Here is a 25,789-nt window from a genome sequence, read left to right as displayed (position 1 = left end):
CGAGTGTGTACTTGCGCGCGATGTGGTCTGATTCACCGATACCCATCAGTTCGTTTCTTACCGACGACTTTCCTCTCATTCATTAAAAAATCACTATGTCTATTGATATGCATGCGATGCCTGAATGGACAGCGAAGCCCATTTAAAAGAAGTAGGCGTCCTATACGAATCACCGCCCGTTTGTGTGTACACACACAGGGCCAATAGAAACAACAAATACAGGTAGGTTCTCAGTAGTACGTCGGCGCTGGCCACTGAAGCTTGTAGTAACAGAGGGGGTCATAATGGCGATCGCCGCGTTAGTATTTACGGGGCTCCTCCTTTTTTTCCTTGCTTTTAATACGGACGACAGTTTTGCCTTTCCGACCGGTGCTCCACAATCAGCGTGCGTGAGCATGACACCGGGGCATATTGGAATATCGCCGCAGGATAGCAATCCACCGTTCACAATACACGTCTCACCAATCGAGTACTCGTCGAGTTCAATTGCATACGGTAAGTAACAAGTGCGATGACACACCTTGAAAAATGTACCCCAAACACTCAGGCTGTAGACTATTCCACGGACCAGCGATTCTATGAAGTTGTACAAACATAAATGCGCCCTAACATTACATTTGATTGCTCACAAATTATCCACGCGCACTTAATTCAACTTTCCGTTTTAGATTACGCTAGCTCCGCAATCAACTTCGAAACTTTTAGAAATCAGAGAAAGTGACATCCCCGGTCGCCCATGGCGTGACCGCAAGGTCAGCACAGCCTCACATGAACACATAGCTAAAGATCACTATAAGTACAAAACTTTTCAAATCGGAGTAACTGAGCTTAGACTGTTTTTCAACGTCTAATGTTATGTCACTATTGATGATTCCCGCCCAGCCTTATACCAAATGTATCCTTGACAGTTACGCAAACGATCATACGCGTTGCTCACTTGGCCTGTTACGCGAGTGCAATCCTAGCAATTAGCATGCTGTGAATTGCTAGGAAGACACTGCATTTGATGCAAAAAAAGCCGCTGATCACAATAGTCAGTGATTGATGTGCACAATTCGAACAGCTTTCACATACCAGTATATGTGCACAACTGTACAGTGTAAGCATATGGTTTTGCGATCAACAAGTTTCAATCGCTAGCTTGATGTTCACGTACACGAATTAAAGGCGTTTCATCTCGCGGTTAGTACTCATCGCGACGGAAACACAATCTGTTACGAACTGTCGCGATGTATTCGATCTTCTTGACCCGATTAATTATCGTTTCGCAGCATGTCAAAGGTAGTTAAAAAAAATAGTTCATGGTCTTTGACATGTTTTCTGACTGTCACTTACCAATTGTTGAGCAAAGAAAAGCGAATGATCACAATAAACTGAACCACCCTTCTTTTTAACTTCTATATTTTCGTTTTTGTTTCTGCATACACATGCGCTGTTTAACTTTTACCGTTCTCTTCGCCTGTGCACACTGCTCTTTTATACTTATTCAATGTCCACGACGCACTGAGGGTCAACGAGATATATCGCATTTTCAATTACTTCTCACTTGTATGCCCAGTGAATACCCTAATTCTTCAGATGCTTTTCTCTGATTGTGTTTGCTTACGTTTTTTTTTTCATAAAGACCGTTCTTCGTAAACACACAGAGACAGAACCACGATTCAATTACCACTTAATAGAGCACACCTTCTCCGTATAAAAAATGTTTAGTTTAGCTTTTGTTTGTTCCTCTTACCGAGTTCGGACATAATCATTCGTGTTGACTCGGTGAAAACCGACACCCGTTACCCGAGGGAGATTGACATGATCTTGACCTCACGCTATAGTATAGTGACCTCGGCACCGCGATATCTTACACAGTGATCCACAATTAGACTAGAAGTCTCTTACCTGGTTACCTTCCTCCTTCAGCGCAACCTTTAACGGCACAGGATTAAGTGTGTGGGTGGGGACGGGGGAGATGGTCAACATTATCTACACAGACGCCATTGACATAACCATAAGATTTACCACCAATCGATATGTGTGGAAATTGATTATCGCCGAGAAATATTCCTCGGAATCATACATACTTTACAATAATACAACGTGTAGTGTTGTGTTTCAGGTATCAAACCAGTAATACAAATATAATCTTTCTATATTATGGCAATATTAGCGGATTTATTTGATTACCCTTAGCTCTTGGTGATGTGTAGTAGGTGGAGTACGGGAGTATTTGTCGGGGGATATTTGTCGAATTCACAAAATTCGATAAATCGCAGACAACTAATGAATAATTATTAGTTTTCTGAGGGTAAATGTATTAGTTTGATACTTTGATAACGGTCTATGATCAGTGTCTTATTATGACTTATTTTTATTTCCTGTAGTAATGCAATTTACAGTTTCAAACAGACTCCACCATCGACAGATGGGCATTATCGCTAGACGAAAACAGTTTAATACAACAGCGAAATAACGAAATCAATTTCTAAGACCACTAACTGTGCTGGCATGTGTATTGTTTTCTTTGTTCAAAATTATACAAGAGAACGTCAAACGTAAAACGCAACGCATTCACATTAAGACGCGCTGTCTCCGATACATAGAAGAATATCAACTCAACTGGGTTCTTTCCTGCTGTTGTAGACTTTGTGCGACGTGCTTTAGTACGAGATAAAAAAGTTTGTTTTGAATCATATGATATATGGGTTTGATTTCCAGTAAGTCCTTTCCACAGATACGGGGAAAGTTTGCTGCTATTAAACAAACAAACATACACTTGTTACACTCATAAGTATACTAGTATTATGGAGCTTTTGTATTTATTCGAATTTCAGTATAAGTTCTTATTTTACAAAAGCCATATTCGAAATTGCGTTATCATTGTTGTGTAGCGAGTCCCAATGAGTTACTGAATTTACAATATATGATTTGTATTTTTTTACGCAATGGGATTTCTCCTTTAATATTGGGGTCCGGTAGGAATATAGGTTTAACACAACTATAGGGAAGAATTTCATGAGTACAAATGCTGTGGATATACGTAGACACATATATGCACCATACTGGACGTTCCAATGCACACGCACGAGGTGATGCATTCAACGTCCGATTACATATCATGAACCAATCGCCTCGCTAATTATTTGTGCGAAGTTCAGAAACATGCGTTACGCATTTTTCTACTTTTAATTTGTGATATAGGTTTTGCAAAACATGATTTCTTGTGTTGGAAAAACAACTGACAGTAGTGGCGTAACCGGTGGCCGATGCAACTTTTTTGGTTCATGGGTTTGGGATGGTATAGGGACCTGACCTGACATGACCTGACTATGCTATAGGAAAATACACAATACGTTAAGTTATGTTATTTTTTCTTTCTGTAAGTATGTTTAGTAGGCCGCGTGTTCGGTAGACGATCAACAGTTATACGTTTTTGAGAGACAGTAATAAATAAGATCTCTCGACGTCACTTTATAACAATTGTCTTGCCAATGCCTGCTGGCAGGTCCTATAATATAAAGTATATCTAAATATTATTTAAAGTATTTAAACAAAGATAATAACAGACGCGGGAGATTTTTTCTGGATATTAAATTTATCGCATCTATTCATCCTGTATATGCATATGTAATAAGACATGTAACACAGGTTCCTATACCGACCAATAAACTATTACAGCTAGGAAGTCTATTGTTATCGTATTTCACCACACCATGGTGTCAGTCTATACGCCGACACACCTCGATGTTATGTGACTCGAGATTACATTTTTATACACTGTATCTGAAATACTTTGAAACGTACAATTACCACCAAATGTTACGATGGGCACCTGTGTTCGGTTTATATTGGTACGATTTCACTGTGATCTCAGCGGTGACTTAGGCATTATAGTTTGGAATCTTGAGCGATGGAGTTCCATATAGTTTACTCATTTTACTATTAATTTGTTATTTGGAACCCGGGAAATAGTGACCGAAGACGAAATTTTGACATACTTGTACCACTATTAATTAAAATCTAAACTTATTTTCTGTTTTAACGAACCTTGCTTATAAACAATTGTTACCCGACCTAGTGATGTTACAGAATAATTGTAATGTCCATCCTCCAAATACTATTTAGAGCATACCTCTCAACGAAAAGCACCGTGACTGTGCCAATGAGAGAAACTAACTGACCTTCCAAAGATACCCGGGATTATTTCTTTGCTATATGTTGTCATCTCAGAACAACTCCCTGAATGTGAGCCACGTTACGTTAGAAAACATTCTTAAACAATGAGCAAATTTTTGAAGAAGAAAAAAAAATCGGTATAAATGTCTTCGCACGATAGACTCCCTCTTCCACACCCTCCAAAAGTGAAAACGCTTCACAGAGTTCATGTGGGCATGCGTCCTTAGCATTCCGGAGTCTTACCAACGTAACAGTGGACTAGTTTTACCTGACCTGTCGAATCTACGATGGAACAATAGCAAACACCTGACAATACAATGTAGGCGATGAAACAACAAAACGCTTTATATAAACGGCTAGCCTTCGGGGGTCAATTCCTGATCCCAATTAATCAAGGACATTTCAAGAATAAGTACAAGGATTCGCATTTATTGCGGGAAACGTAATAATAGTCCCACGAGAATGCTATATTTCACTTGCATACTTGTCAGTGATACGTCACCAACTATGTGGTCAGGTCGCTTCGCCGGGAATCATGTCCATCGACGACGTAATGCCGCACGGTATTTAGTTTAGCCACGCTCAATTTGATGTGTACTGACTTAACATAAATGGTAATTTCAATAGCCACAGCACGTCTGTCATACTGTCATGTCATTATCTTGTAATGGAAACATTGTCCACGTATGACGGCTAGTTGAAATGGCGAAATGTCTTTAGATTACGTATAAGAAACAGCTCAAATTGTCGGTATGTTGCTCAGTTAGCAAATGACCATCCCATTGTATTATGACGTGTACTCCCGTATGAAAGGGCATTTATGTACATATGGACTCCCATTATAGCAGCGTTGCAAGCTTGTTCCTCACACTAGTTTCATTCACTAAAACCGCAATGGCCTCCTAACCACGCAGTATGTTCGCAGTCGGTTTTGGAAGCGGGAGCATGTGAAAGCATAGACCATAGAAAGAGATCTTTCTAAGGTCTAGAGTTGAAGATGGACAGTCGGCTAGTAAGTTGTACTTAATAAACGTGACACAATAGAAAAAGGCAACTTGAATTTCTCCGAGTACGTAATATGTGACCACGACCGACATTATGGTGACATATTTTTCTTCCAAAGACGGAGAAAAACAAATATTTTCAGGATACACAGTGAAATTGATCTGGTCAAGATGAATACTGCAAATACATCAAGATGGGTGGAACGAATTTCTCAACAAACAAGACGATAGCTGAAATTATATTGGTTTTTCAAATATTTTGGTCAACCCTGTCCATATGAGGAGATTCTCAATTTGTATGCGTAGGTGAAAAGAAAATTCAACACTTATACAAAAACTTGAGTTCAAAGTTTATTTCCTACGACCAAAGACTGGGAAGACTTACATTTTCTTCCCATAATGCTCCATACCTTATTTTGTTCTATGAATAAAGGTTTAATACATGTAAAGGGGGCGTTATTTTTCGAAGATATTGTTCACATAAAATAGTAAGATAAAGCATACAAATAAGAATACCAATCACTAAACCGTTTTTGTCACGTTTGCCTTTAAGGGCGGTTCTGACATTTTGGCACACAAAACATTTTGGAAGTAAATGGGGGCCTACATTCCATAATATTCCATGTGTCAGTGCGCCAATCCTAAATTAAATTATTTCCTAAACACTAACATTTTAATCACGTGACACCTCAAGAATCTAATCATTCAGTGACATTATAACAATGAAGGTACTGGCTGACGTCAAATCATTCTTTACTATGTGTAAGTCACGTCGCAAACAATTATAGTTTTGAAAAAAACGGTTACCTCACATCATCAAGTGGTTTGAATGTTATTGCAAAGTGGCACAATTAATTTTAAAAAGATATTTGAAACTCGATGCAATGTGTATTTCATGTTCAATACCTGCAACACTACGCCCAGTTCGCAAAGATTTCGTAGGTTTCCGATGTTGTATTTCAAATTTGACTTGTGAATTTCTCAAAATATATAATGGCTGTTGGAAGAGTATCTCGGAGTCCTCTGTACTATATTGTGTTATTACTATTTGTGGCTTAAGGGTGTTGAAGTAGTATATCAAATGACAATTTAATTGAACAGCGTAGTCGAACACCATGAAGTATAATATTGTTTTGCTGTGAACGATTATCATTCTTGTCGAGTATTTTACTTTTAATCCAGAACGTTAATCTCCAAACCTTCCATCAGCACGTCGATTGGTGCTGACGTGTTGATGCATGTAATTCAATGTTTCGGTGTTCAGTCTTTACAATGAGCTCCGTTTCTAAGCTGACTTTGTTACGTGAAATTACCATCATAAATACAGTACGTCTACCGAGGCGCTCTCATTCTGTCTAAAACTTGATTGCAGCCATGATTGACTGCACAGGTCGTGATCCATCCTTTTCAACGCTTGAAAAGAAATACACGTGTTAACTTTGGGTAAACAACTTCGCCAGATCACGACTTGTGTTGGTCTTTTCACATTAATGACTGAGTACACTACGATGTTTTATTGACACGCGTGTTAAAAATACTACATATCACACATGCCTATTGGCGTGATTTCTACTAACACAAATACAGTTTATCAAACTAACTATATGATTCCCGTTACACATGATTGAACATTTTGCGAGTGTTGAGAGAGTAAGATAAGGTTCATATATGTTGTGTATTGCGATCTCGAAGACATATAGGAATAAAAGCACAATAAGGAGGACAAATAATGAATGGATGAATGGTGGATGTTGAATGAATCAATACGGATATATACGGATAGATGCATGGGTAGATGTGTGGATTAACCCCAATCACACCAGACCTTTGTGGATTGTAAGAATTAGTACGATTAGGGTTAATGGATGGATATATATTTGTGCATAAAAATTGGTGTGTTACTGAGTATAATACCGTGCGCTCTCTGTTCAAACGCTTGAGGTCAATGTACGAGTATACGAACAAGATTGTGAATCGTCAAAATTCAATGTTTCCCAGATTTGTAAGGGTAGTTTAAACAACAAACCCTACATTTATTTGTCCAGGTTAAGAAATTCTGAACATTTTCATCTGACAATTCAGTTACCTATGCGCATACAATTATGTTCAAATGGCGTTTGCTCGTGAACTGAAATATGTGTACGTACACGCGTCGACAACGCGCTATCCACACTGCATGGTTCTTTCTTCTCAAGATAACACAGCACGTAAATTCAATTTTTCGACAACCCTTCATTGTCAACATCCCCGTCCTTGCCCTGTTATCACGCATGCATCGTCCTCTATTTCTTTATTAAGTATAATGTGTTGGGTTGCATTGTATAGAGATATTCAAATAAATACCGATGTTTAGTTAATCTCGGAAATGTTTAACGTTGACACACAATGATATGAAATTCAACAATGGCAAACTAGTCCGTGAATTGCTTTCCAGACGTTGGCCCAGCGACCATGTCTAAAGAAGCAGAGAAAGTCAAAGTAACGGTAGTTCTGTCCAACACTCCCACCGAAAAAAACAACTTACTACATAGTGCATAATGCAAAATATATAAAATAACTGGACTTTAAAACCAATGCGATGTAGGCCGACCAATGAAGTCTTTTGCGTATTAGAAAAAACAGCGAATGCTGAATAAAAACTTGGAACCATGTAATATTCAATCTGGGTTTTGAAATGCCAAGACAATGCAGTAGTACCATGAGAAAGTTAACATGTATAAAATAAGTGTAACACTTTCAAAGCGGTACATTGAGCAGGCCACATATGGAAGGATGAAAACGTGTTTTGATTCAACTTGTCATTTTCTAAAATCGCTATGTTTAAGTGTAATTATTTTAAAATTTAAACTCAAGCGGATAATATGCGTCAAATCATACAATCACACCAATATTTTTAGAGCATTCGGAATCTTTGTATTATACAACACCATACATACAGCAGTACATTGTCGTAATATGTTATTCGTAAGACTGAGTTGGCAGTTATAGAAAATGAAAATTAGAACCCGATAGATGAACTAAAGAATTAAGGAATTATTGTTTTCACTTTGTTACAGTTACAATATCAAGTCCAGTTCCTTTTGCCGGTATTTTTTTGCAAGCACGCCAAGTCGGCGAAACGACACCAGTGGGCACATGGGCAGAAATCTCGGACACCTCTACAAAGATAATCACATGCACGAATCCCGATGACGCAATTACACATACAACGGGCTATCTGCCAATCAGGGAGCCGACGTATACGTGGATAGCGCCATCATCTCCAGTTGGTAATGTTGAATTTATGTGAGTATAATACATTCTTTGATGTGAACGTATTTAAGTGCAAACAAAATTAATATCGAAAAAAATAAAAAAAAAATAATGTATCATCGTGCAATCAGTTTACCGTTGTAGTTTTAATATTTATGTACATTTACATGAGTCTTATCTAAATAACAGAAAATAATGAAATCTGAAGTTGGTTGCGGAGCCGAAAATATTACATTTCTTAAATTGTGCGAAATAACCTTACAAGAGAAATCCTCAAAGAAATTAAATGACCAGTTTGCGACTTTTCCAGCATTGCTATATGCTTGTACTTGTGAAATCAATACTGTGATGTCATTGATCCATTGTGGAAAGATACATCAGTCACTATTCCACACCCAAACCTAGACAGCGACAGTGTTGACAGAACATTGTAAATATTGAACTACTGGAAAATAAAATCGTGTTGACCCCCAGTATAAATATTACATACTACAATGTGTATAATGACTTTCTCTCTGAGTACTCACTCGAGTGTCAGATGACAATTCAATCAATTGACGTGAAAAGGGGAGGTCTTATTCGGGGCACTACATGCCAAGTTGACATGGTTGAAGTAGGGGGAGGGCGTTGAATGATCCATGTGCACCTGAACAAATTGATCACGTGTACTCAACAATAAGAAATAAAAGAACAATGTTAATGATGGGATACACTGACCTACTTTGTTTGTACAAAAAGTTATGAATAACAATATTGGAAGCATAGTCTCGCTGAATTTGATATAAAATTCCACTGTTTTGTAGTATGGCTTATACTCAACTTAGTAGCAATACAATAAATGTGAATATTGCATATTAATTACATATCATTATCTTCACGAGTCTATGGCATTGTAAGACACAAGTATCTATTCGGAATTTGAGAATCCAATCATGCCATCTCACGAAGTTCTAGTATAATAACGCTGTCGTTACTTTCGCTTTATCAATACGTTCTCGAGCTTGACGTCCCATGTAATGTTCATTTTACACGTGTGTTACATACCATTTCTGGCATAATTCTAAAGAGAGGAATATTTGATGTACTAATACGGTATCCGTATAAACCCCCCCCCCCTTACGATCGCGAAAGATATGTAATATACTACACGCAATTCAAGTGTAACTCTATGACCGATATTCGCATTGAAAAGCTATTTTTTTTGGACATGAAACCAAGTTTAGTTTTACATCGAAATAAAAAATTACGTCATTTATTCAGAAAACGTCGAAAACTGAGTTTCAGATATTTAGTTTTGTACTTTGTTTCAAGGTAAATAATTTTATAAGATTTTCAAAAGTGAAGATTTGTCTATACTGGCATAAAACTGTATAAAACAGATAATTATCCATAACATAACAAAAGACGTACTGATATAGGCACTGCACTTTGGTACTAGATTCGTGATCGAACGCGGTGATATGCCAACTTTCTGACCTACTTCTGGTCTCAAGAGAAACTACATGTTGACATTCGTTGTAAGAGAAAATCAGTTGACATGTAATAAACACGAGCCCCTCCTACAACGACTGTAATTGCCGGGGATTAAAAATCAACCTTTTCAACAAAACGAACATCGACTACTTTTAAAGTGGATGTGGGATTAATGTTCCATTGGACAGTCTTAATTCTGTTATTTAGCTATCTCAATCACACAAAAGACTAGCCACTTATTTGTCTGTCATTCTGTTCCCGACTCCCTTTCCCCCATACATAAATAACTTGAGTACATTATGTTGTTATAGAATGTCAGTAGGCAGTAATTTAGTGATTATTTTGCTCCATGTTGCGTACGTAGGAACGTAGTTTACAGACAAAGCGAATGTACCGATTGGCCGATAGAAAGGTCACTCCAATTACAATGCCAACAAATTGCATGTTGGTAGTGATCGATTGGTGAGCAACCCTGGCATAGGCGGCAGTAGTGAGGAATTGGGTCCAGACAAATGTTTCCAGTCATCGCGCGCGTTGACGCTTTTTGGTCGAAATTCTAGGAAAAAGAAAAGAAAAAATCAATTGTCAGAAAAAATCTAAATAAAAGCATGAATTTATGGCAATATATGTGTTTAGATGTTTAAGAAAGGTGATCTTAACTTTGAATATTTTAAGATATTTGCACAATTAGATGAAAATGTTACACATTTTACATATCTACTGGATAAAAATCAAAATCTTACTAATATCGTTATGTGGTATATCAAATGAGAGATACTTTACAATGAAATGACTTACTACTTGTGATGTAATTGAACCATTTATTCTTAGAATAACTGTGATTTGAGCAAAACTGACTTGCATCCACGCAAACAAGTTTAAGTTTAATATATATCAAATGAAAGGTTTATTAAACAATTGGAAAAAACTAATGTTTAAAGGGAAGTAGAGGAATGGTGATCTCAACATTAAATATGTTGAGATATTCTACTCTTAAATTGCAAATTATATTAAGCAATTAGAAATATTTATCGTTTCTAATAAATATAGAATTTTGATCATACATAATTGTGACAATTAAAATCAATATCAGGAGATACAGTATTACATCTGACACGGAAAACAGTATAATTTCCCCGTGGGTTAAACGCCACACGAACGCGTTCGAATATGTTCCAGAAATTTAAGTTTCAGTGAAACATTAGGGTGCATGACAGTCTCAACCTTCAAACTCCACGGGCTATCAAACATGGTAGAATTGATTGCCATAACAACCACAATAGTTTTTGAGAAGCATGCATAGAAAGTTATTTTTCTCAAAATGATCAAAAATTAATACAACTTAATATCAAATTTAATTCCAGTTCTGAGTACGCAAAAAATTACCTTTCATTTGATACATACAATGTGTTGTCTTAATTTATGATTTTTCCGGTATTAAATAAAAGTGTTTTGAGAAAAATATTATTTCTAATTAAAATCATATTTAAAATATCATATGACCAATGTAAGATATGACTGCAAAGCCGCATTGTACTTGCATATAATATTCATTTGATATATATCCTACGATGATTGGGGAAAATTTGGATTTTACACTATAGATACGCAAATTGCGTAATATTTTATATATCTTATTATGCAAATTAGAAGTATGCTACAATATTCGATGTTAGCATCATTTTTCTTGGCTACGGACAATTACGCATATTAAAAGATGGAGGGAATGGTATATCTTTCTGCCTAATTATGCAAATTATTAAGGAAATCTTCCAAAATATTCAATATTAACATTATTTTTTGTGTTCATCACAACTATAATTGACCAATCATTTATTTGTTGAGAGAACTATGAGGGTACAGCATGATATGTCTACGTTGACATTTTAAGGAAAGAGCAGAAAATTGGTTGTCATGGCAACTCCGCTAAGCTACAACATGCCCACCAAAGTCAAATCATACTCTAGATGTTCTCAGCTTTCAAAAAAGTTATCATAATGGTCTGGCTTATAACGTTATACCCTGTTTTTTTGTATTTAAGACACCTTTTTTTATTGAAGCCTACTTTCAAAGTTTACATAAGATATACAGATGCCTGGTAATTACTACTAATAACATGACATTACAGTGGTCTTTTTGAAGGGATCTACATAATACATTTTAAGAATTTACCCTACTTCTTGATGTGGGAGTTCAACTTATTTCTCCTGGAGGCAATGTTGCATTTTCTATCTCTTGGAAGTATTGAACATACCTTTTATAAGAAATAAAATTTAATTTTTGTTTTCTATACCGACACTGACATATATATTTCTTTGGAAATCTATGTAGATTAAATTTATTTACCCATAACATAAAGAATGATTCTCAAAAATCTCTCACATCCATGCATTCATAAAAAATGTGTAACAAGGTTTCAGTATGAGATGAACAAAAAGTACATTTGTCTGATTCAACTATAGGAGGTGACATCTTAGTACATGGAGTTTCATTTATATACAAAATATTGTGTGTTATTTTAAACTGAAATTCTCTTAATCGGGTATCTATAGTAACACGACGTTATACCCTGTTTGATATCGAGGATTAGTTGTGCCAGTGTCTGTATAATTTCATTTGTTATCCCTATAACAGAGCCACCATTGCTTTAAATCACGACGTATTTTGGATCGGCATAAAATCAGACGTTGTAGTAGAACTGGGTGCGACGACTGTTTCTTCAGCGATAGCTACTAATAAGGCAGCGACTCCGGTACGATCGACACCCTCTCTAGATGTCACCACGATAGCTGCAGGAGAACATACTCTGCAGCCCACAACTCAGATACCGTCAACCAATGCAACAACAACGGGTAATTATTCTATTATATTAAAAGTTTCAGCCAGGAAATAATACGTTTATTGGCGTTTTTTATGGGAAATATTTGATCTTATGAATACGCGATAGTTGTTGCCCAAATCACTGCAGACACCGTAGGTCAAATTGTAACTGTAATACGCCTTTCCATATGAGCTGCAATTCATTGGTATCAGAGTCAGCAAGTTCCCTCCTACATTTCCCAGCCAATCACGTTGAACCTAGTAGCGACATCACACTGCAGATAGCTCATTCAGCCAATAACGTCTGAACGATGTTATTCTTGGCTAACAATGGAATTAAAATATACGATCTCGTGTAAACCTGAATATAGTGACCGTTTGATATTTCCCATTGTTCTGATGAGCGTTTCATTTGGCATAAGTCATTGACATCTTAAGAATCGCCTCTGGCTTACCTGTACGCATCGATCGATAGCTGTGCATATAGGTCTTCAATCTGTCCCTGGCTAGTGTCAGATTTACCCGAGCACAGATCCGTACTGTTAATGTGCGAATAATGATCCAATCACCATCACAACTCATAAACAATGTGGCACGTAATAGTCACGTGACATTTCTGTCGACAGTTTCTTGAGACAGGTGAAGGGTGGACAGGGGTGTCGAAAAACGGGGGTGTTCGTTTTCCTCATTTAAGAGTATAATCACGGCTCCTGATATGCATTTCATTTTTTATTTCCGATGACTGATCACAGGGGTAGCTGATCCGTGTTCTATCCAGCCGTGCATGAATGGTGGCCAATGTACCGTGGAGGGCGGTACATTCCTGTGTGCTTGTGAATTGGGATTCAAAGGTGAAACATGCAACGAAAGTAAGTAATCATTTAACGACGACGACGACGACTATAGACAACAACAACAACGGCAACGGTCACGTGGCCATCATCACAGTAATGACATTGACGGAGAAGTCGACTGAACCGACAATCGACTGCGTGGCGACAGCAACAAAAACCATCATTTCTGGTGATTACTTAATGATGTTATCACGATGGGCTGATGTTAGGTCATAAGATCAAATATCGTTTATGTAAGAACTTGTAAAACACGTTTGCCACTGAGGGCGAGCTGCTGAAGGGAAACATCAATCTACTAATACCAGTAGCTTTCTTGGCCTTTTTGGTTGTCCGATTGTTGTTGTGTTTTGGTTGTTTGTTTTCTTTTATCTTAACATGAATTTATGTATGTTTTCTTGCATTTGAAAATAGCGTTGTTGTACATTCAGCCCGGGGTTTCTACGCACAGATATAACAATCTTAAAATTATACTTTAATATGATATGAAATTCTACCATGCTTGTTGTCAATCATTACCATAGGAGTAACATGCGCAGACAATCCGTGTGACAATGGTGCTTCGTGCTTTTCATCATCCGACCTCGTCGTCACGTGTATTTGTCTACCTGGTTACTATGGCGATTTCTGCCAATTTTGTGAGTAAACTATAAATTATTTGAAGAGATTTTGATTTCACTGTTCACGTGTTATCAGACCACGCATGGTAATTTGACTTCTTCTACAATAACAGTGTTCAACACGTTGTTTGTTTGCAGCTTCTGACCCGTGTCGGAATCACCAATGCCAAAACGGTGCTGTATGCGAAGGCACCCCATCTGATGGATATACCTGTAGTTGCGCGGAGGGGTACATTGGAGAATTATGTGATGTGGGTAAGTAAAAATCGCGTAAAACTATTCAGAGGTTATTGAAAATATTGTCATAGCAATGACAATGATAATTGCAAATGGGGGCAGCATTTATTCGTACGTTTTACATCACAATTACACAATGTTAGCCAAGAATATATGAACTGAAAAGCGATAAAACTCATCATGTCGTGCTGCATGAATTCTAGTGAGAAGAGTTTTTCATCTGATCGATGGACTAAAACGACCAATGAGCATTTCCGAGACGCTTATATTGTATGTTACATTTGCATAAATCTGAATGGTAATAAGATAGTAATGCCGTTGTAGCTAGCTACATACCGTGCTTAAAGGGGAGGGATCGTCACCTGCGCATGCGCTGGAATTGAGCCCCACGCGACAATAACAACGCACGCTAAAAACGTAAAGGCTCATGGATAGACGCTTGTTTGTAAACAACGACACGCTATGGACGTTTGCCGCGCCGCCTGCGCGGCTGACGACTCCCGCGCTTTAAACCACCGTTAAATACGGAACTATGTAAACTCAGTCATAATCTCGCGAGACTACAAGTCAACGCATGCTTAGTGACAGTATCCCCACAAACGATGAACTCCAACATGCTACGAGACCCTGAAAAGGGTAATTCAGAAAATGGCCGTACCGTACACGGTGGCGTGATTTACAAGGAACACGACCGGTAGTAAATCCGCGCAACGCAAACAAAAGCTACATTTTACCCTACAAAGCATTTCATGTCGACACTCGTAAAAAAGACATACTCTTAAACAGCACAAAAAACAAAAGTAATAAAAATACATGTTAAACACATTTGACGTATTACCCTCATTTAGAATAGCGTTATCTGACAATAAACGAAATCTTCTGACGAGTGGCAGGTACAATTTGACGCTCTAACTGGTGGATATATGTTTAATTGGAGAATCTGTCATACCCAAAAACACACCAATCAAGTTAGGCCGGAAGACTATCAATCGCAAAGTTTTAAGCGCCACAGTAGCACTGCAGATTTGTTGTTGGTCAGCAATAATTTTACCTATAATAGTGCATTGCGGTTTTTCTTTTAAAAACAAAACGGCCGCAATAGGTAAGGAAAATGTCGAGGCAGTGATGAGGGGATTTGAGATTTGATATGAGCGAAATTGAAACAGAAATTTGACTTCAAGACGTCCGAACTAAATTCAGTTCTTGCCACTGTAAAAGTGTCTGTGGCCGACGAAAAGGGTGTGGGTTTCCGACAAACTTGGTCGCCAACATTATCAGAAACAATATTTGAGCTCCATCATTAGTGTTTAGATTCCTTTTTATGATTTGTTGTTTGCCAACTTAAAAATTATGCCAACTTAATAAAAATTGTGATAAAAAGAACTATTCCCTGATAAAAACGCATTTAATGCACCAAATGTTAATATTAATTAATATATATATAACAACATTACCAACGAACCGTGTCATCTGTTGAGTTTTAATAAGTGTTCATAACTTTGAATGTTATAATTTATTTTCATATGTGCATGTCTCTATATATATATGTACTTTATTACAGTTGATCAGTGTTTCCAACACGACTGTGAAAATGGTGCCACTTGTGTTGACACGGGAGTGGGCTATGAATGTAGATGCAGTGGTGGATTCATGGGACAATTGTGCGAGACGAGTGAGTTTTAAATTTTTCATTTATTTATTCAAAAATATTGGTTTGCAAGATAATTGAACTGTAATTTAAGTAATGTGATTATGAATAATTACTAAAATTCATTGTTACCATTTTACCATTTTCAGTTGATTACTGTTTTGAAAATGATTGCCAGCATGGTGCAACTTGTATGAATATTCGCGTGGACTATGTGTGCTCTTGCGCGGATGGGTATGTGGGAGGACTCTGTGAGAAGGGTAAGTCGGTTTGACTCTCAACATACCACTTAGTCTGCGAGAATAACTGTATTTTGAAACCGTGACGCTGAACTGTCGCGTCGTCGACTCACAGTAATTACATTCCTTGCCACAGGCAGCAGCTTATTTACGAGAATACGGGAATAGCTAGACTGGCAAAGTCGGGACTTCTTTTTTGCTAATTCTTCATTTAGTCCTTTTAGTGTAATCGCGAAAATTAACCTGACCGCTAAAGAAATCCCGACTGGCGGCATCTACGAGCATTTGACTGCTATTAATTATTCACGATGTCATTGATTATTCATGAGTGGGTGTGTGAAAGTAAACATGACATTCTAAAGATTGAAACGATTCGATAGCAGAGATTTATATTTTAACTGTCTAAGTGCAAAGACGATACTTTCATCCATGTTTACTGAAAACAAGTCGATTTAAAAGTCCAATGTGTAATCTTTCAAAATCGCTGGGACCTCAGAAGTGAAAAGTTGCGTACATTAACATAGATAAGATGTGACGTATACAGCTGCACTCTGATTCGTTGTCAATGCTAGTCAACAACTTTTTATTAGCATAATCACCGGAGTGATCATGATTCCGCTCCGGTTTTCATTCCAACGCAGGTGGTCGCCTGCAGATGCGTCCAGTCTGGATTTCTTTCGCAGTCACGCTAGTTTTCGCGATCACGTTAAAAAGGCTAAATTGACAATTATATTTTTTTTTTGTAAAACAAAAAAGAAGTCTCGACTTTTCCAGTCTAGGGAATAGCTTGCGATACGAATTCCCACCTCAAAAGAGTTACTAAAATATGGATCGTTGGTTCATCGTGTTGGTACGTCACGCTTTTGACGCATAATTAGTATGCAAAGAGCTGACTACGGTTATGAACAAAACATGTATATTGAATGAGTTGTTTAATCTTTTTTTGTCGGAAAAACTTCTTATCATGTGTATGATTTGCTTTCAGTTGATTACTGCTTAGATAGCCTGTGTCAGAATGGAGCTACCTGCGTAAACAACGATTCCGGTTACACGTGTGAGTGCGCGACAGGATTTACAGACCCCCTTTGTATGAAAGGTATATAGTCAGCTTTATAACCACAACGTGTACGCATGAATACATTCTAAGACTTGTGGACAGCGATTTAAAAAAAGACAGAGTAATATTAAACTGAACAGAAAACACGTTGTTTGATACGAATTTAATTTGTAATTGAACGTTTACGTTTACGCTTTGGAAAATCCAATGATCGGTCTTTTTTTGTCTTAAATACATTTTCAGAAATACTTGAAACGACAGCAGCTTCTGAGGTGAGTACAGCGTTACCTCCAGTCACAAGTGCAGTCATACCCGTCGTCAAAACAACCCCGGACAGACGGGGTGTCACAACACCGCTACCTGATGTCACAACGTTGTCTGACCACGGTGTCATCACTGCTGCAGCTAGAACAACGCCGATCGATACCACCACTGACGTTTTCAACGCACGGACAACTGTACCGGAGATTGTGACCACGAACGGAGCGCTCAAGACCACGCCATCTAGAGTTGAAACTACCGCGCGGTTCCTTTGTGAGTATCAGTCCGTAATATTTGCAATACATAGATACATAAGTTAAACAGATTACACAGAATGCCGAGTAACGACTTTGCGATTTAAACATATCATTCAATTCATACAAAAGTGCGCCGAACGAGCCTATTTTCAGGCCCCTAACCTTTCTTTTAATTGCCATATTGCGCAATATGACGTCCCTTGCCCCAAAAATACAGAATATACAGCTTTGACTTTGACTCTTATAAAGTGATCCTCTTGGCTAAACAAAATGAACGTCAATTTATTTAAAGTGAAACTTGCTATAACTTCGACAGGTTTCGAATATTGTTTGGGAAGTAACGTGTCCTATAATGCTGCGCTTAAGGGATCCTTTTGAATACGATGTACAACTCTGAAAATACTTCCGTATATTTAGCATAGACAATTTATTTTCCTGCGCGAAATTGACACAACCGAATGTATTTTAATATAAAAAATGATTGCAGCAACGGTGATTCAAAAGTTAATAATTTAAATATGACAATTTCAAATTTAATTTCCTGTTATATTTAAGAAGCCTCGCACCGTGACCGCAGCCAGTGCGATTGTTCATTGCACAGGCACCGAAAATTGTGATTACTGTGACAGAAACGCGGTTATACGAACAAATGCTTCTGATTGCTTTCAAATCAGTGGTCACCGTTTCGCCTTTGTGTTAAGTTAAGATATTGGGTCATTGTGGGGGACGCTTATAAGACTCCTGCTACTTACTCTTATCATTGTCGACTTAGCCGTGAAAAGATTCACAATGGTGTTTTTTTTTTAAAAGAAAAGTATCATTTGTCACGGGTTAATATGATGCAGATGTCACGGACTTCCATTTATGTAGTCAGTCCAAGAGTCGGTCGTATACTTCACTTCGTAGTTGCTTTGTCACGTTCTCTACTATTCCTTTGCTACGGATGGTTGAACGCACGATGGCTGCCACGATGGTGTGCACGCTGAGCTTGGTCTTCAGTGTATTGTATATATGATCACCGCTTTTTAGCTGAATATGGCGGTGATATGGGAGCCACCATGGAAGTGTACGTTGTTGCAAGAACGACAATTAACTGGTAACCCTAAATTTTAACTGCCATCCATGAGATTCGTCTGGTTATTAAAACAGTCATATTTACAGTTCGTGCTCGTGGAATTTCCAAAATATTGGCCTAATTGTGTCTGTCACTAACACTTGAAACAGCGCTACTCCTAATGCAAAGATTGTTTTGAAATGGGACATTTTAATAAAAATGGTATGTGGGCAGCCTAGTAAAGTACATCGGTTTCTCAAACCTTGTATAATACATGACGAACCTTGCATGTGATCGTTTTTTTAATTATAACCACTACCACCACCACCACCACCAGTTAAACTTATGCAAAGTGTGCACGTGACATAACGGCAGGTGGTTATCAGAATTGACTCACGTCGACGCGAAATATTTATATGAAAAATTAAATACGTGTCCGGTACGTATACCGTTACGTCGACGGTCAGTAGTAAATAATGATTCGAGCAACAACACTATCAGTATTCAAGGTGTCCAGTCGCGTTGAGGCCGTCTAAAGATTGAAATTGAAATCGCTTCCACTTATCCATGTAATCAATCATCATGCCTGATACTAAACATATTCTACCTAAGCTGAACGGTACAGGGCCATGACAGCTCCTTAACCCGAACTACTTTGCTTCGTCAGTTCGTGTCATCCTAACTTGGTGGTGTTATGACAACATCCTGCTGTCCAGCGCCGACGCATTTATTTTCATTACCCTGAACAAAAGAATTAGTTTGACTAATTAATTTATAATTGAATAGCATTATTGTGCTCAATTTTTTTTCAGTTGCACGATGCCATCTGAATTCACCGCAATTTCCATAGCCACTAATTAAAAAAAAAATAATAAAAAAAGCTGTGTGAAATGTCGAATAAAAATTACGGTCCACTACACACTATCATTTGGTCGCACACCGCTTCCGGTTCACGTGAACCGCTTCTGCCCATGACTGACTTCGTGAAAAGTATTTAATATATACCAGTTACATGACGTATAGAATCCTTTCTCTGTTGACATGGTGACCGTCAGCTGCGCGTGCTTCCCAGGGTGCATCGCTGCATATATGAATATCGCACGCCCTCATTTCCGCCGACCGTGTAGCCGACCTTATGATCCGCAGTGTTATTCAGTCAGCCTGCGAGTACGGACAGCTTTGTAGAGGATTACTGAAACGCATCAACGTCTAGTAAATGTACTCTTCGTCTTAAAATATATCAGTACTGATGGCGGATCATTATCACTAATCGAATCATTTTCCTCTGCTTTGTTTATGATTTCACCGTGACGCATCACCGATATAGTCCTCTCGGCGTACCGTCGCATCTACTACATTGATGACGAAATTGAAACATTGATCTCTTAGGGTTACGCGATCGTGTTTGTTGTGCTTCACCTAAAAATTTTAATTTCCGCCGTGCAATGATGGCGAGGACAGTGCTGTTCTTATTCCAACTGATGGGCTTGTTCATTTCAGCATCTGCCGGTAAGTGGTGTGCGAATGAGCGGTGTGGTTGCCTCTGGTTGTTGTTCTTCTTTCGATCGATGTATCGTTAGGCGTCACACACAATTCGTGACAGTTTACACTCCAGTTATCAGTTGTACATTTCGATTATAGTGCTTTTATCAACTTTTATTTCTGTCAACTAACGTCCTGTGACTGGGATACTGCGTTTATATCACCTCCATGTTTTGTAGGAATTGTGAGTAAACGAATCTGTTCGGCGTATTGTCCCGGCCCTTTTGTTCCCGAGTTTCCAAAGTACACAAATTGCAGCCCCCATCAATGGGTCAGTCTGGCTACAATGGGGGATGCTAATTTGATGGGATCGTGGATTACCGTATTACATTTTTAAATAATCCCAATACCATCCAAAATATACTCTTCTCTCATGCGACCAATTCATTACCTACGCGGAGGACGTATTTTTAAATAGACGTACTATATATTGCCAGCGTATTTTAGCTGGCGTGCGATCACACCTTTCCTCGTTATCGTGCGTAGTATCTGACACAACGCTGCCTTCTCAATCGTGGGTCAATTTCGCACACATGTTGCCTGCCATTACGCCTTGCCATATGGATCCCGATGTTGTTGTTTATTGTTCTCACTGTCCATTTCTGAAGCCATATACAGTAATTGACAAAGCATATACCTATACAGTTGAATAACCTACACCCGTATTCTTCTATTGACGGAGGTCGAGTATTGTCGTATTGGGGGGTTCATAGCTTGTATTCAACACATGCGAATGTTGCATGACCCACTACACCTCGCAGTTATTGTGAAATTGCGCTGTTATTAAATTGTAATCAGGAAGGTCACGTATCGCTCGAGTTATTTTCATATTACATGTATATCCGCCAGCCCTTTGTGTACATTCATTATAATATCAAAATGGCGTATGCCGTAAAAACACAAACGCGAATAGAGATATTAATATGCATTGATGGTCAGTTCTCCTAATACAAAAATGTAATTATTATATCAAACTGTTTTTTTTCCCTCAGAATTAATTCACCCGATCCTATGAGAAACAATTGTGTATACCTATTTGTCGATTTTGTAAATCCAATTAAATTCTTATTATTAATATATCGCGATGTTGTTTAACAGCGTGCTCCACGGTACAGTTACCACGTGAAATGTGTGTCGAGCAAGAGAGAAAGGTGTATTAATATTACCAATAACACTGTGAACATGAAAAATTGTTTTGATTAGCATCCTTCGTAACAACAACGATGTATCTCTGGGATTCTACGTATACCCGCATTCACTGACCATGCAGTATTAGTATCAATTACTGGAGGTTACGAAAATAAACACTATTTCTCCCCGTATTTGCGCATTTTTATTTCAGTGTCTGTCCCGTGGTGAAATCGCACCAAATGTGTATACAAACAATTTGATCGCACTCACGAAAGTATAAGAAACAAAGTGGTAACGCCTATGTATCATACCACAGCGTGTTGACTGGGGAAATGAGACTACACCCTGATAAACCGGTTATTTTAGCCACCACCATGGTAACAGCTACCTGTTCATATGGACCGTTTAATGGTACTGTCTGACACTGCCGCTCGGTACATGACGACTCGTATTTGATGTAATGGGGTTGCAACTTAAACTGAATCATAATAACCGAAATAATTAATGTTCTAGGCTGCCTTTTTCATTTCTGTAATTGTGGTCTTAGAAGCGATGGCTAAATAGATACCACTGCATACACCAAAACGTCAGGCCATACTCAATCACGCGTAGCCATTTTGCATTCACAAGGGAAATTGAAATCAGTTCAGCATGGTAAACGAACAGCGATCAATAGGTCGAGTAATCTCAAAGAGATCGGGTCAAACCTCGACTTGTGTCCTTGCTTTTTGCGGTGTTCCAACAACATAGGTGAATTTGCGGGGTAAGGGGGTGTCGTGCTTGTAGCGATCGTACTTGAATGCCAATTACGTTTACACATACCCCTATATTTGAATTTACAGTTTACATCAACAACAAATTTATGTTGTTCTTTAGTCTCCTCAATTGTAGTATTCCGGGTCACTCTCCTTGCATTCCCGTTTTACGAATACACTGTCAGTTACAGCTGGTACCAGGTTTAACGCATTATGTATTTAAATATGATGATGCACTCGTGTAAGTCTACAGGAAAACACACCATTCCACGTGTGCTCCACTGTGGACATATTCCAAATTGAATGAACTGGATGAAACTAGAACTGAAACGCGTAAATTGAAAATAAAACGACTAATAAGGATGTTTTTTTCATAATGGCAACGGGCTTCGTGTTTTGTACTTTTTCATATTTTTTTATGTAATACTGACTTAAATGATGTTTGACGTAGCATATGAATACTGATAAATTGTAAATCATATTTAATCATCACCTAGGCAGCTTGGTATCATATTTGCATTATCGTAAATATGTCTAATATCATATCTAACATCTTATTTGCGTGTAATTATCGTACTATTTTTAATACACGTCACCACACATTCAATTTTGACTCAATATTACAATGATTGAAAAATACTGTAAACAAAAAGATGCATCTCATGTCTAATTATAAAAGCTAACTTGAAAGTAGCCAGAGCACATTAGGGACTTTTTCTGTTCAAACGATGTTTCCATGGCAACACATTCCTGTTCCTGCTTTATTGACATACTGACTTGCACTTGTTGTATCGTCTATATATATCGAAATATAATACACAAAACTTGCTTATATCAACATTATTTAACAATGATATTGAATTAATCACTGCGAACAGAGCACACAATTAAACATGTCCACTTCATTTTGCTGAAAGGCGTCCTCGAAATCAGAGGAAGCCCCGTTTAGTGTGTTTAGATAGTTGATGTGCGTTATTCAATACTCAGTACCGATTTAACCAGAATGGCATCGGATTTACGCATTCTTGTTCCGCAATTACATTATGTTCAACGAGCAAACATTGATTTTCTACAATTCGATTTCAGTAACACCATATGGTACAATGTGTAATTAATAATTGAAAACATGTATTCACTTTATGTACATCGAAATCGTACATAAAACATAATGGGTAACCGTTGATTATGTTAAAACTTTGAATATATTACAAGCGACGTGTTTAATTAGGTCGTCCTTGTTTTGTTACTTATGCAAACGTAGAAATTGAACACTGAACCCAGTTACATACAATTAATATTGTATAATGAACGGTTTTTAGGATCATTTAGGATTCACATACTATGCATTTCATGCTATCGACACCACATGGATATAAATGTTTCATCTGGCCATTTTTTCTAATTCTATTCTAATTGTTTTAATTTTCTATTAAAGAATAATATTGATAATGTAACAATTGAATAACGTGGGAATTGCGTATATTGATATTATTGATTATAATCAAGTGGGTGTGGCTGACATCAGATGACCTTAGAATCAACCCACCTAAATATAGGGCGTTACTGTATTGTATCGTTTGAGTGTGTGCACAGCCTGCAATGACTAATTGGAGTAATTACATGAAATAGAAAGTTGCTGGAGCTGACACATGACTAATTAGTGACGGGAAGCACCACACCCTGTAATATCACCAGTCGGTTATAAATGCAAATGTGTGCCAAGGGTGGCGACGGTGGTATATATATTATTTTTGTTAAATTATTATTGTTGCTCGTTTTTGTAAACAGGGTTATTTTAACATAACAGTAACATATGCAAATATAAGAATAATCGACATTATTGCGTGGCATGATATTCAATTTATGTTGGTTCTAATTAATCTGAAATACCGCTTGAATACAGTGCAGTAAAGATGTATGTGGCCATACGAGTAAATTACGTGTAGCTGCATTTGTACTTAAACCATTGCCTGGTATATCATGCCCATGTGGCAGTTGTGTACATAAACAACGCATTTGATTATATTTTGACTTTTTATAATTATTTTAATTTATTGTTGTGACACTTGGAATCTATATAAAGATTATTGCTCGGGCGCTGAACCACGTGATCTTGATTGATATGGGGGCGTACGATTCTACATTTATTATTTTTTGTTTGGTTTGTTTTTCAATAAACAAATCTAGAAATACGTCGCGATATGAGGCGTATTGTGGGTTATATTTTGGTAACCAAAGCACGTCGAATAATAGCAGTGTCTGTCGATGACGTTTTCAAATTACACAAAAAGAGCAATATAATACAGGAGGTTTAAAATACGATGGGAAACAACAGTACAATGCAATGTTTGGCGTCGTATCTGTCTGTGTGTATCTCTTTGTATGGTATGTCACATGTTTCACACACAAAATTGAGACTGTCATTCCAAGGGAAATTGATTCTTTGGTTCTTTTCAAAATCAAGATGGCACGATAGTCGACAAAACCGCTGACATACCAGTTTATCAAGCACTGTAATCTTGCTGCTTTTTTACTTAAAAATGGAACATCTAAATGTTCAATGACACATACACCCATCCGGTGGCGACGATGATGTCATATATCAGGGTAGGACATTGATACTACCAGCATGCTTGCAATAACGAGGGGTTCCACGGAGTCACACTCGCATCGTTCTCGCAATTTGTATGATGTGGTATTCGCCGGGGTTATTTGAGTCTGTCAATTTGTTTTAATTTCAAATGAACCGAGTGGACAAGCGGATAGCTACAATTACACAAGCTACAAGCTATCAACAAATCACATGTCTACCATGCCTCACTTCAACAGTGCACGTGCCGTGAAAAATGTTTACTTCCAACACAAACGGTTGGCGTAGCACATACAACATTGCTTGTACGTCGAAGGGAACATGCGCAGAAATGTCACGTTACCCGGGCCGTGTGGGTCTGTTCAAGATGCAACAATTAGAAGTAGGGATAAAAAAAAAACATTACACAAAGAACATTTTAAAACAATATGAACAAAAATTACAAACAAATATTTAGTTATCAAAAAAAGACACATTTGACAACAGCATCTCGCAAAGTAATCTACTTCAAAAGTGCAGGAATACATTTTCAGTTTTTCTAATATCTTCTACGGAGTTCAAAATGGTCTAATCATCACTGTACAAAGTCATAGAAACGCTGTCAAAATACATATACTGAAATAATATACCAGAGTGTTCAGGGGCAACGTGAACTTAATTATTCATATATCAGTGGATATCATAATAGTAAATTTCTTACTTCTGAGTAGTGTTACGTGACTCGCGGCAAAATTGATTTTGATCTTATAAAACTGACAACTACTTGTTGATGAGTGAGAGTCTAGTTTTTGTGAAAAGATTTGTTGTTTAATTATTTATAAAGTGTCAATCTGA

At 37.7% G+C, this 25,789-nt stretch overlaps 2 protein-coding genes across 5 annotated transcripts in view; both read left to right on the top strand.

Annotated features, from left to right (window-relative positions):
* Positions 1-261: 261 nt before the first annotated feature.
* LOC146739336 (putative defense protein 3) lies at positions 262-8,512 on the top strand. The gene is made up of 2 exons (XM_085502249.1): positions 262-495; positions 8,225-8,512. Exons 1-2 carry the CDS (start codon positions 285-287, stop codon positions 8,455-8,457), a joined length of 444 nt encoding a protein of 147 aa, XP_085358375.1. The 5' UTR covers positions 262-284; the 3' UTR covers positions 8,458-8,512.
* Positions 8,513-20,050: 11,538 nt separating this feature from the next.
* LOC100377532 (uncharacterized) overlaps positions 20,051-25,789 on the top strand; it is a 46,767-nt gene continuing 41,028 nt past the window's right edge. For all 4 annotated transcript variants that reach the window (XM_085502248.1, XM_085502246.1, XM_085502245.1 and 1 more), the window contains exon 1: positions 20,051-20,446. In XM_085502248.1, the coding sequence (XP_085358374.1) occupies positions 20,383-20,446 (64 nt within the window). In that variant the 5' untranslated portion in view covers positions 20,051-20,382. The remainder of the gene's footprint in view (positions 20,447-25,789) is intronic.

The sequence above is a fragment of the Saccoglossus kowalevskii genome, chromosome 8, assembly GCF_978046115.1.
Source record: "Saccoglossus kowalevskii chromosome 8, keSacKowa6.1, whole genome shotgun sequence".
Taxonomy (NCBI): domain Eukaryota; kingdom Metazoa; phylum Hemichordata; class Enteropneusta; family Harrimaniidae; genus Saccoglossus; species Saccoglossus kowalevskii.
Note: the sequence above shows the minus strand (reverse complement) of the source record. Positions and strands in the feature narration are given on the sequence as shown.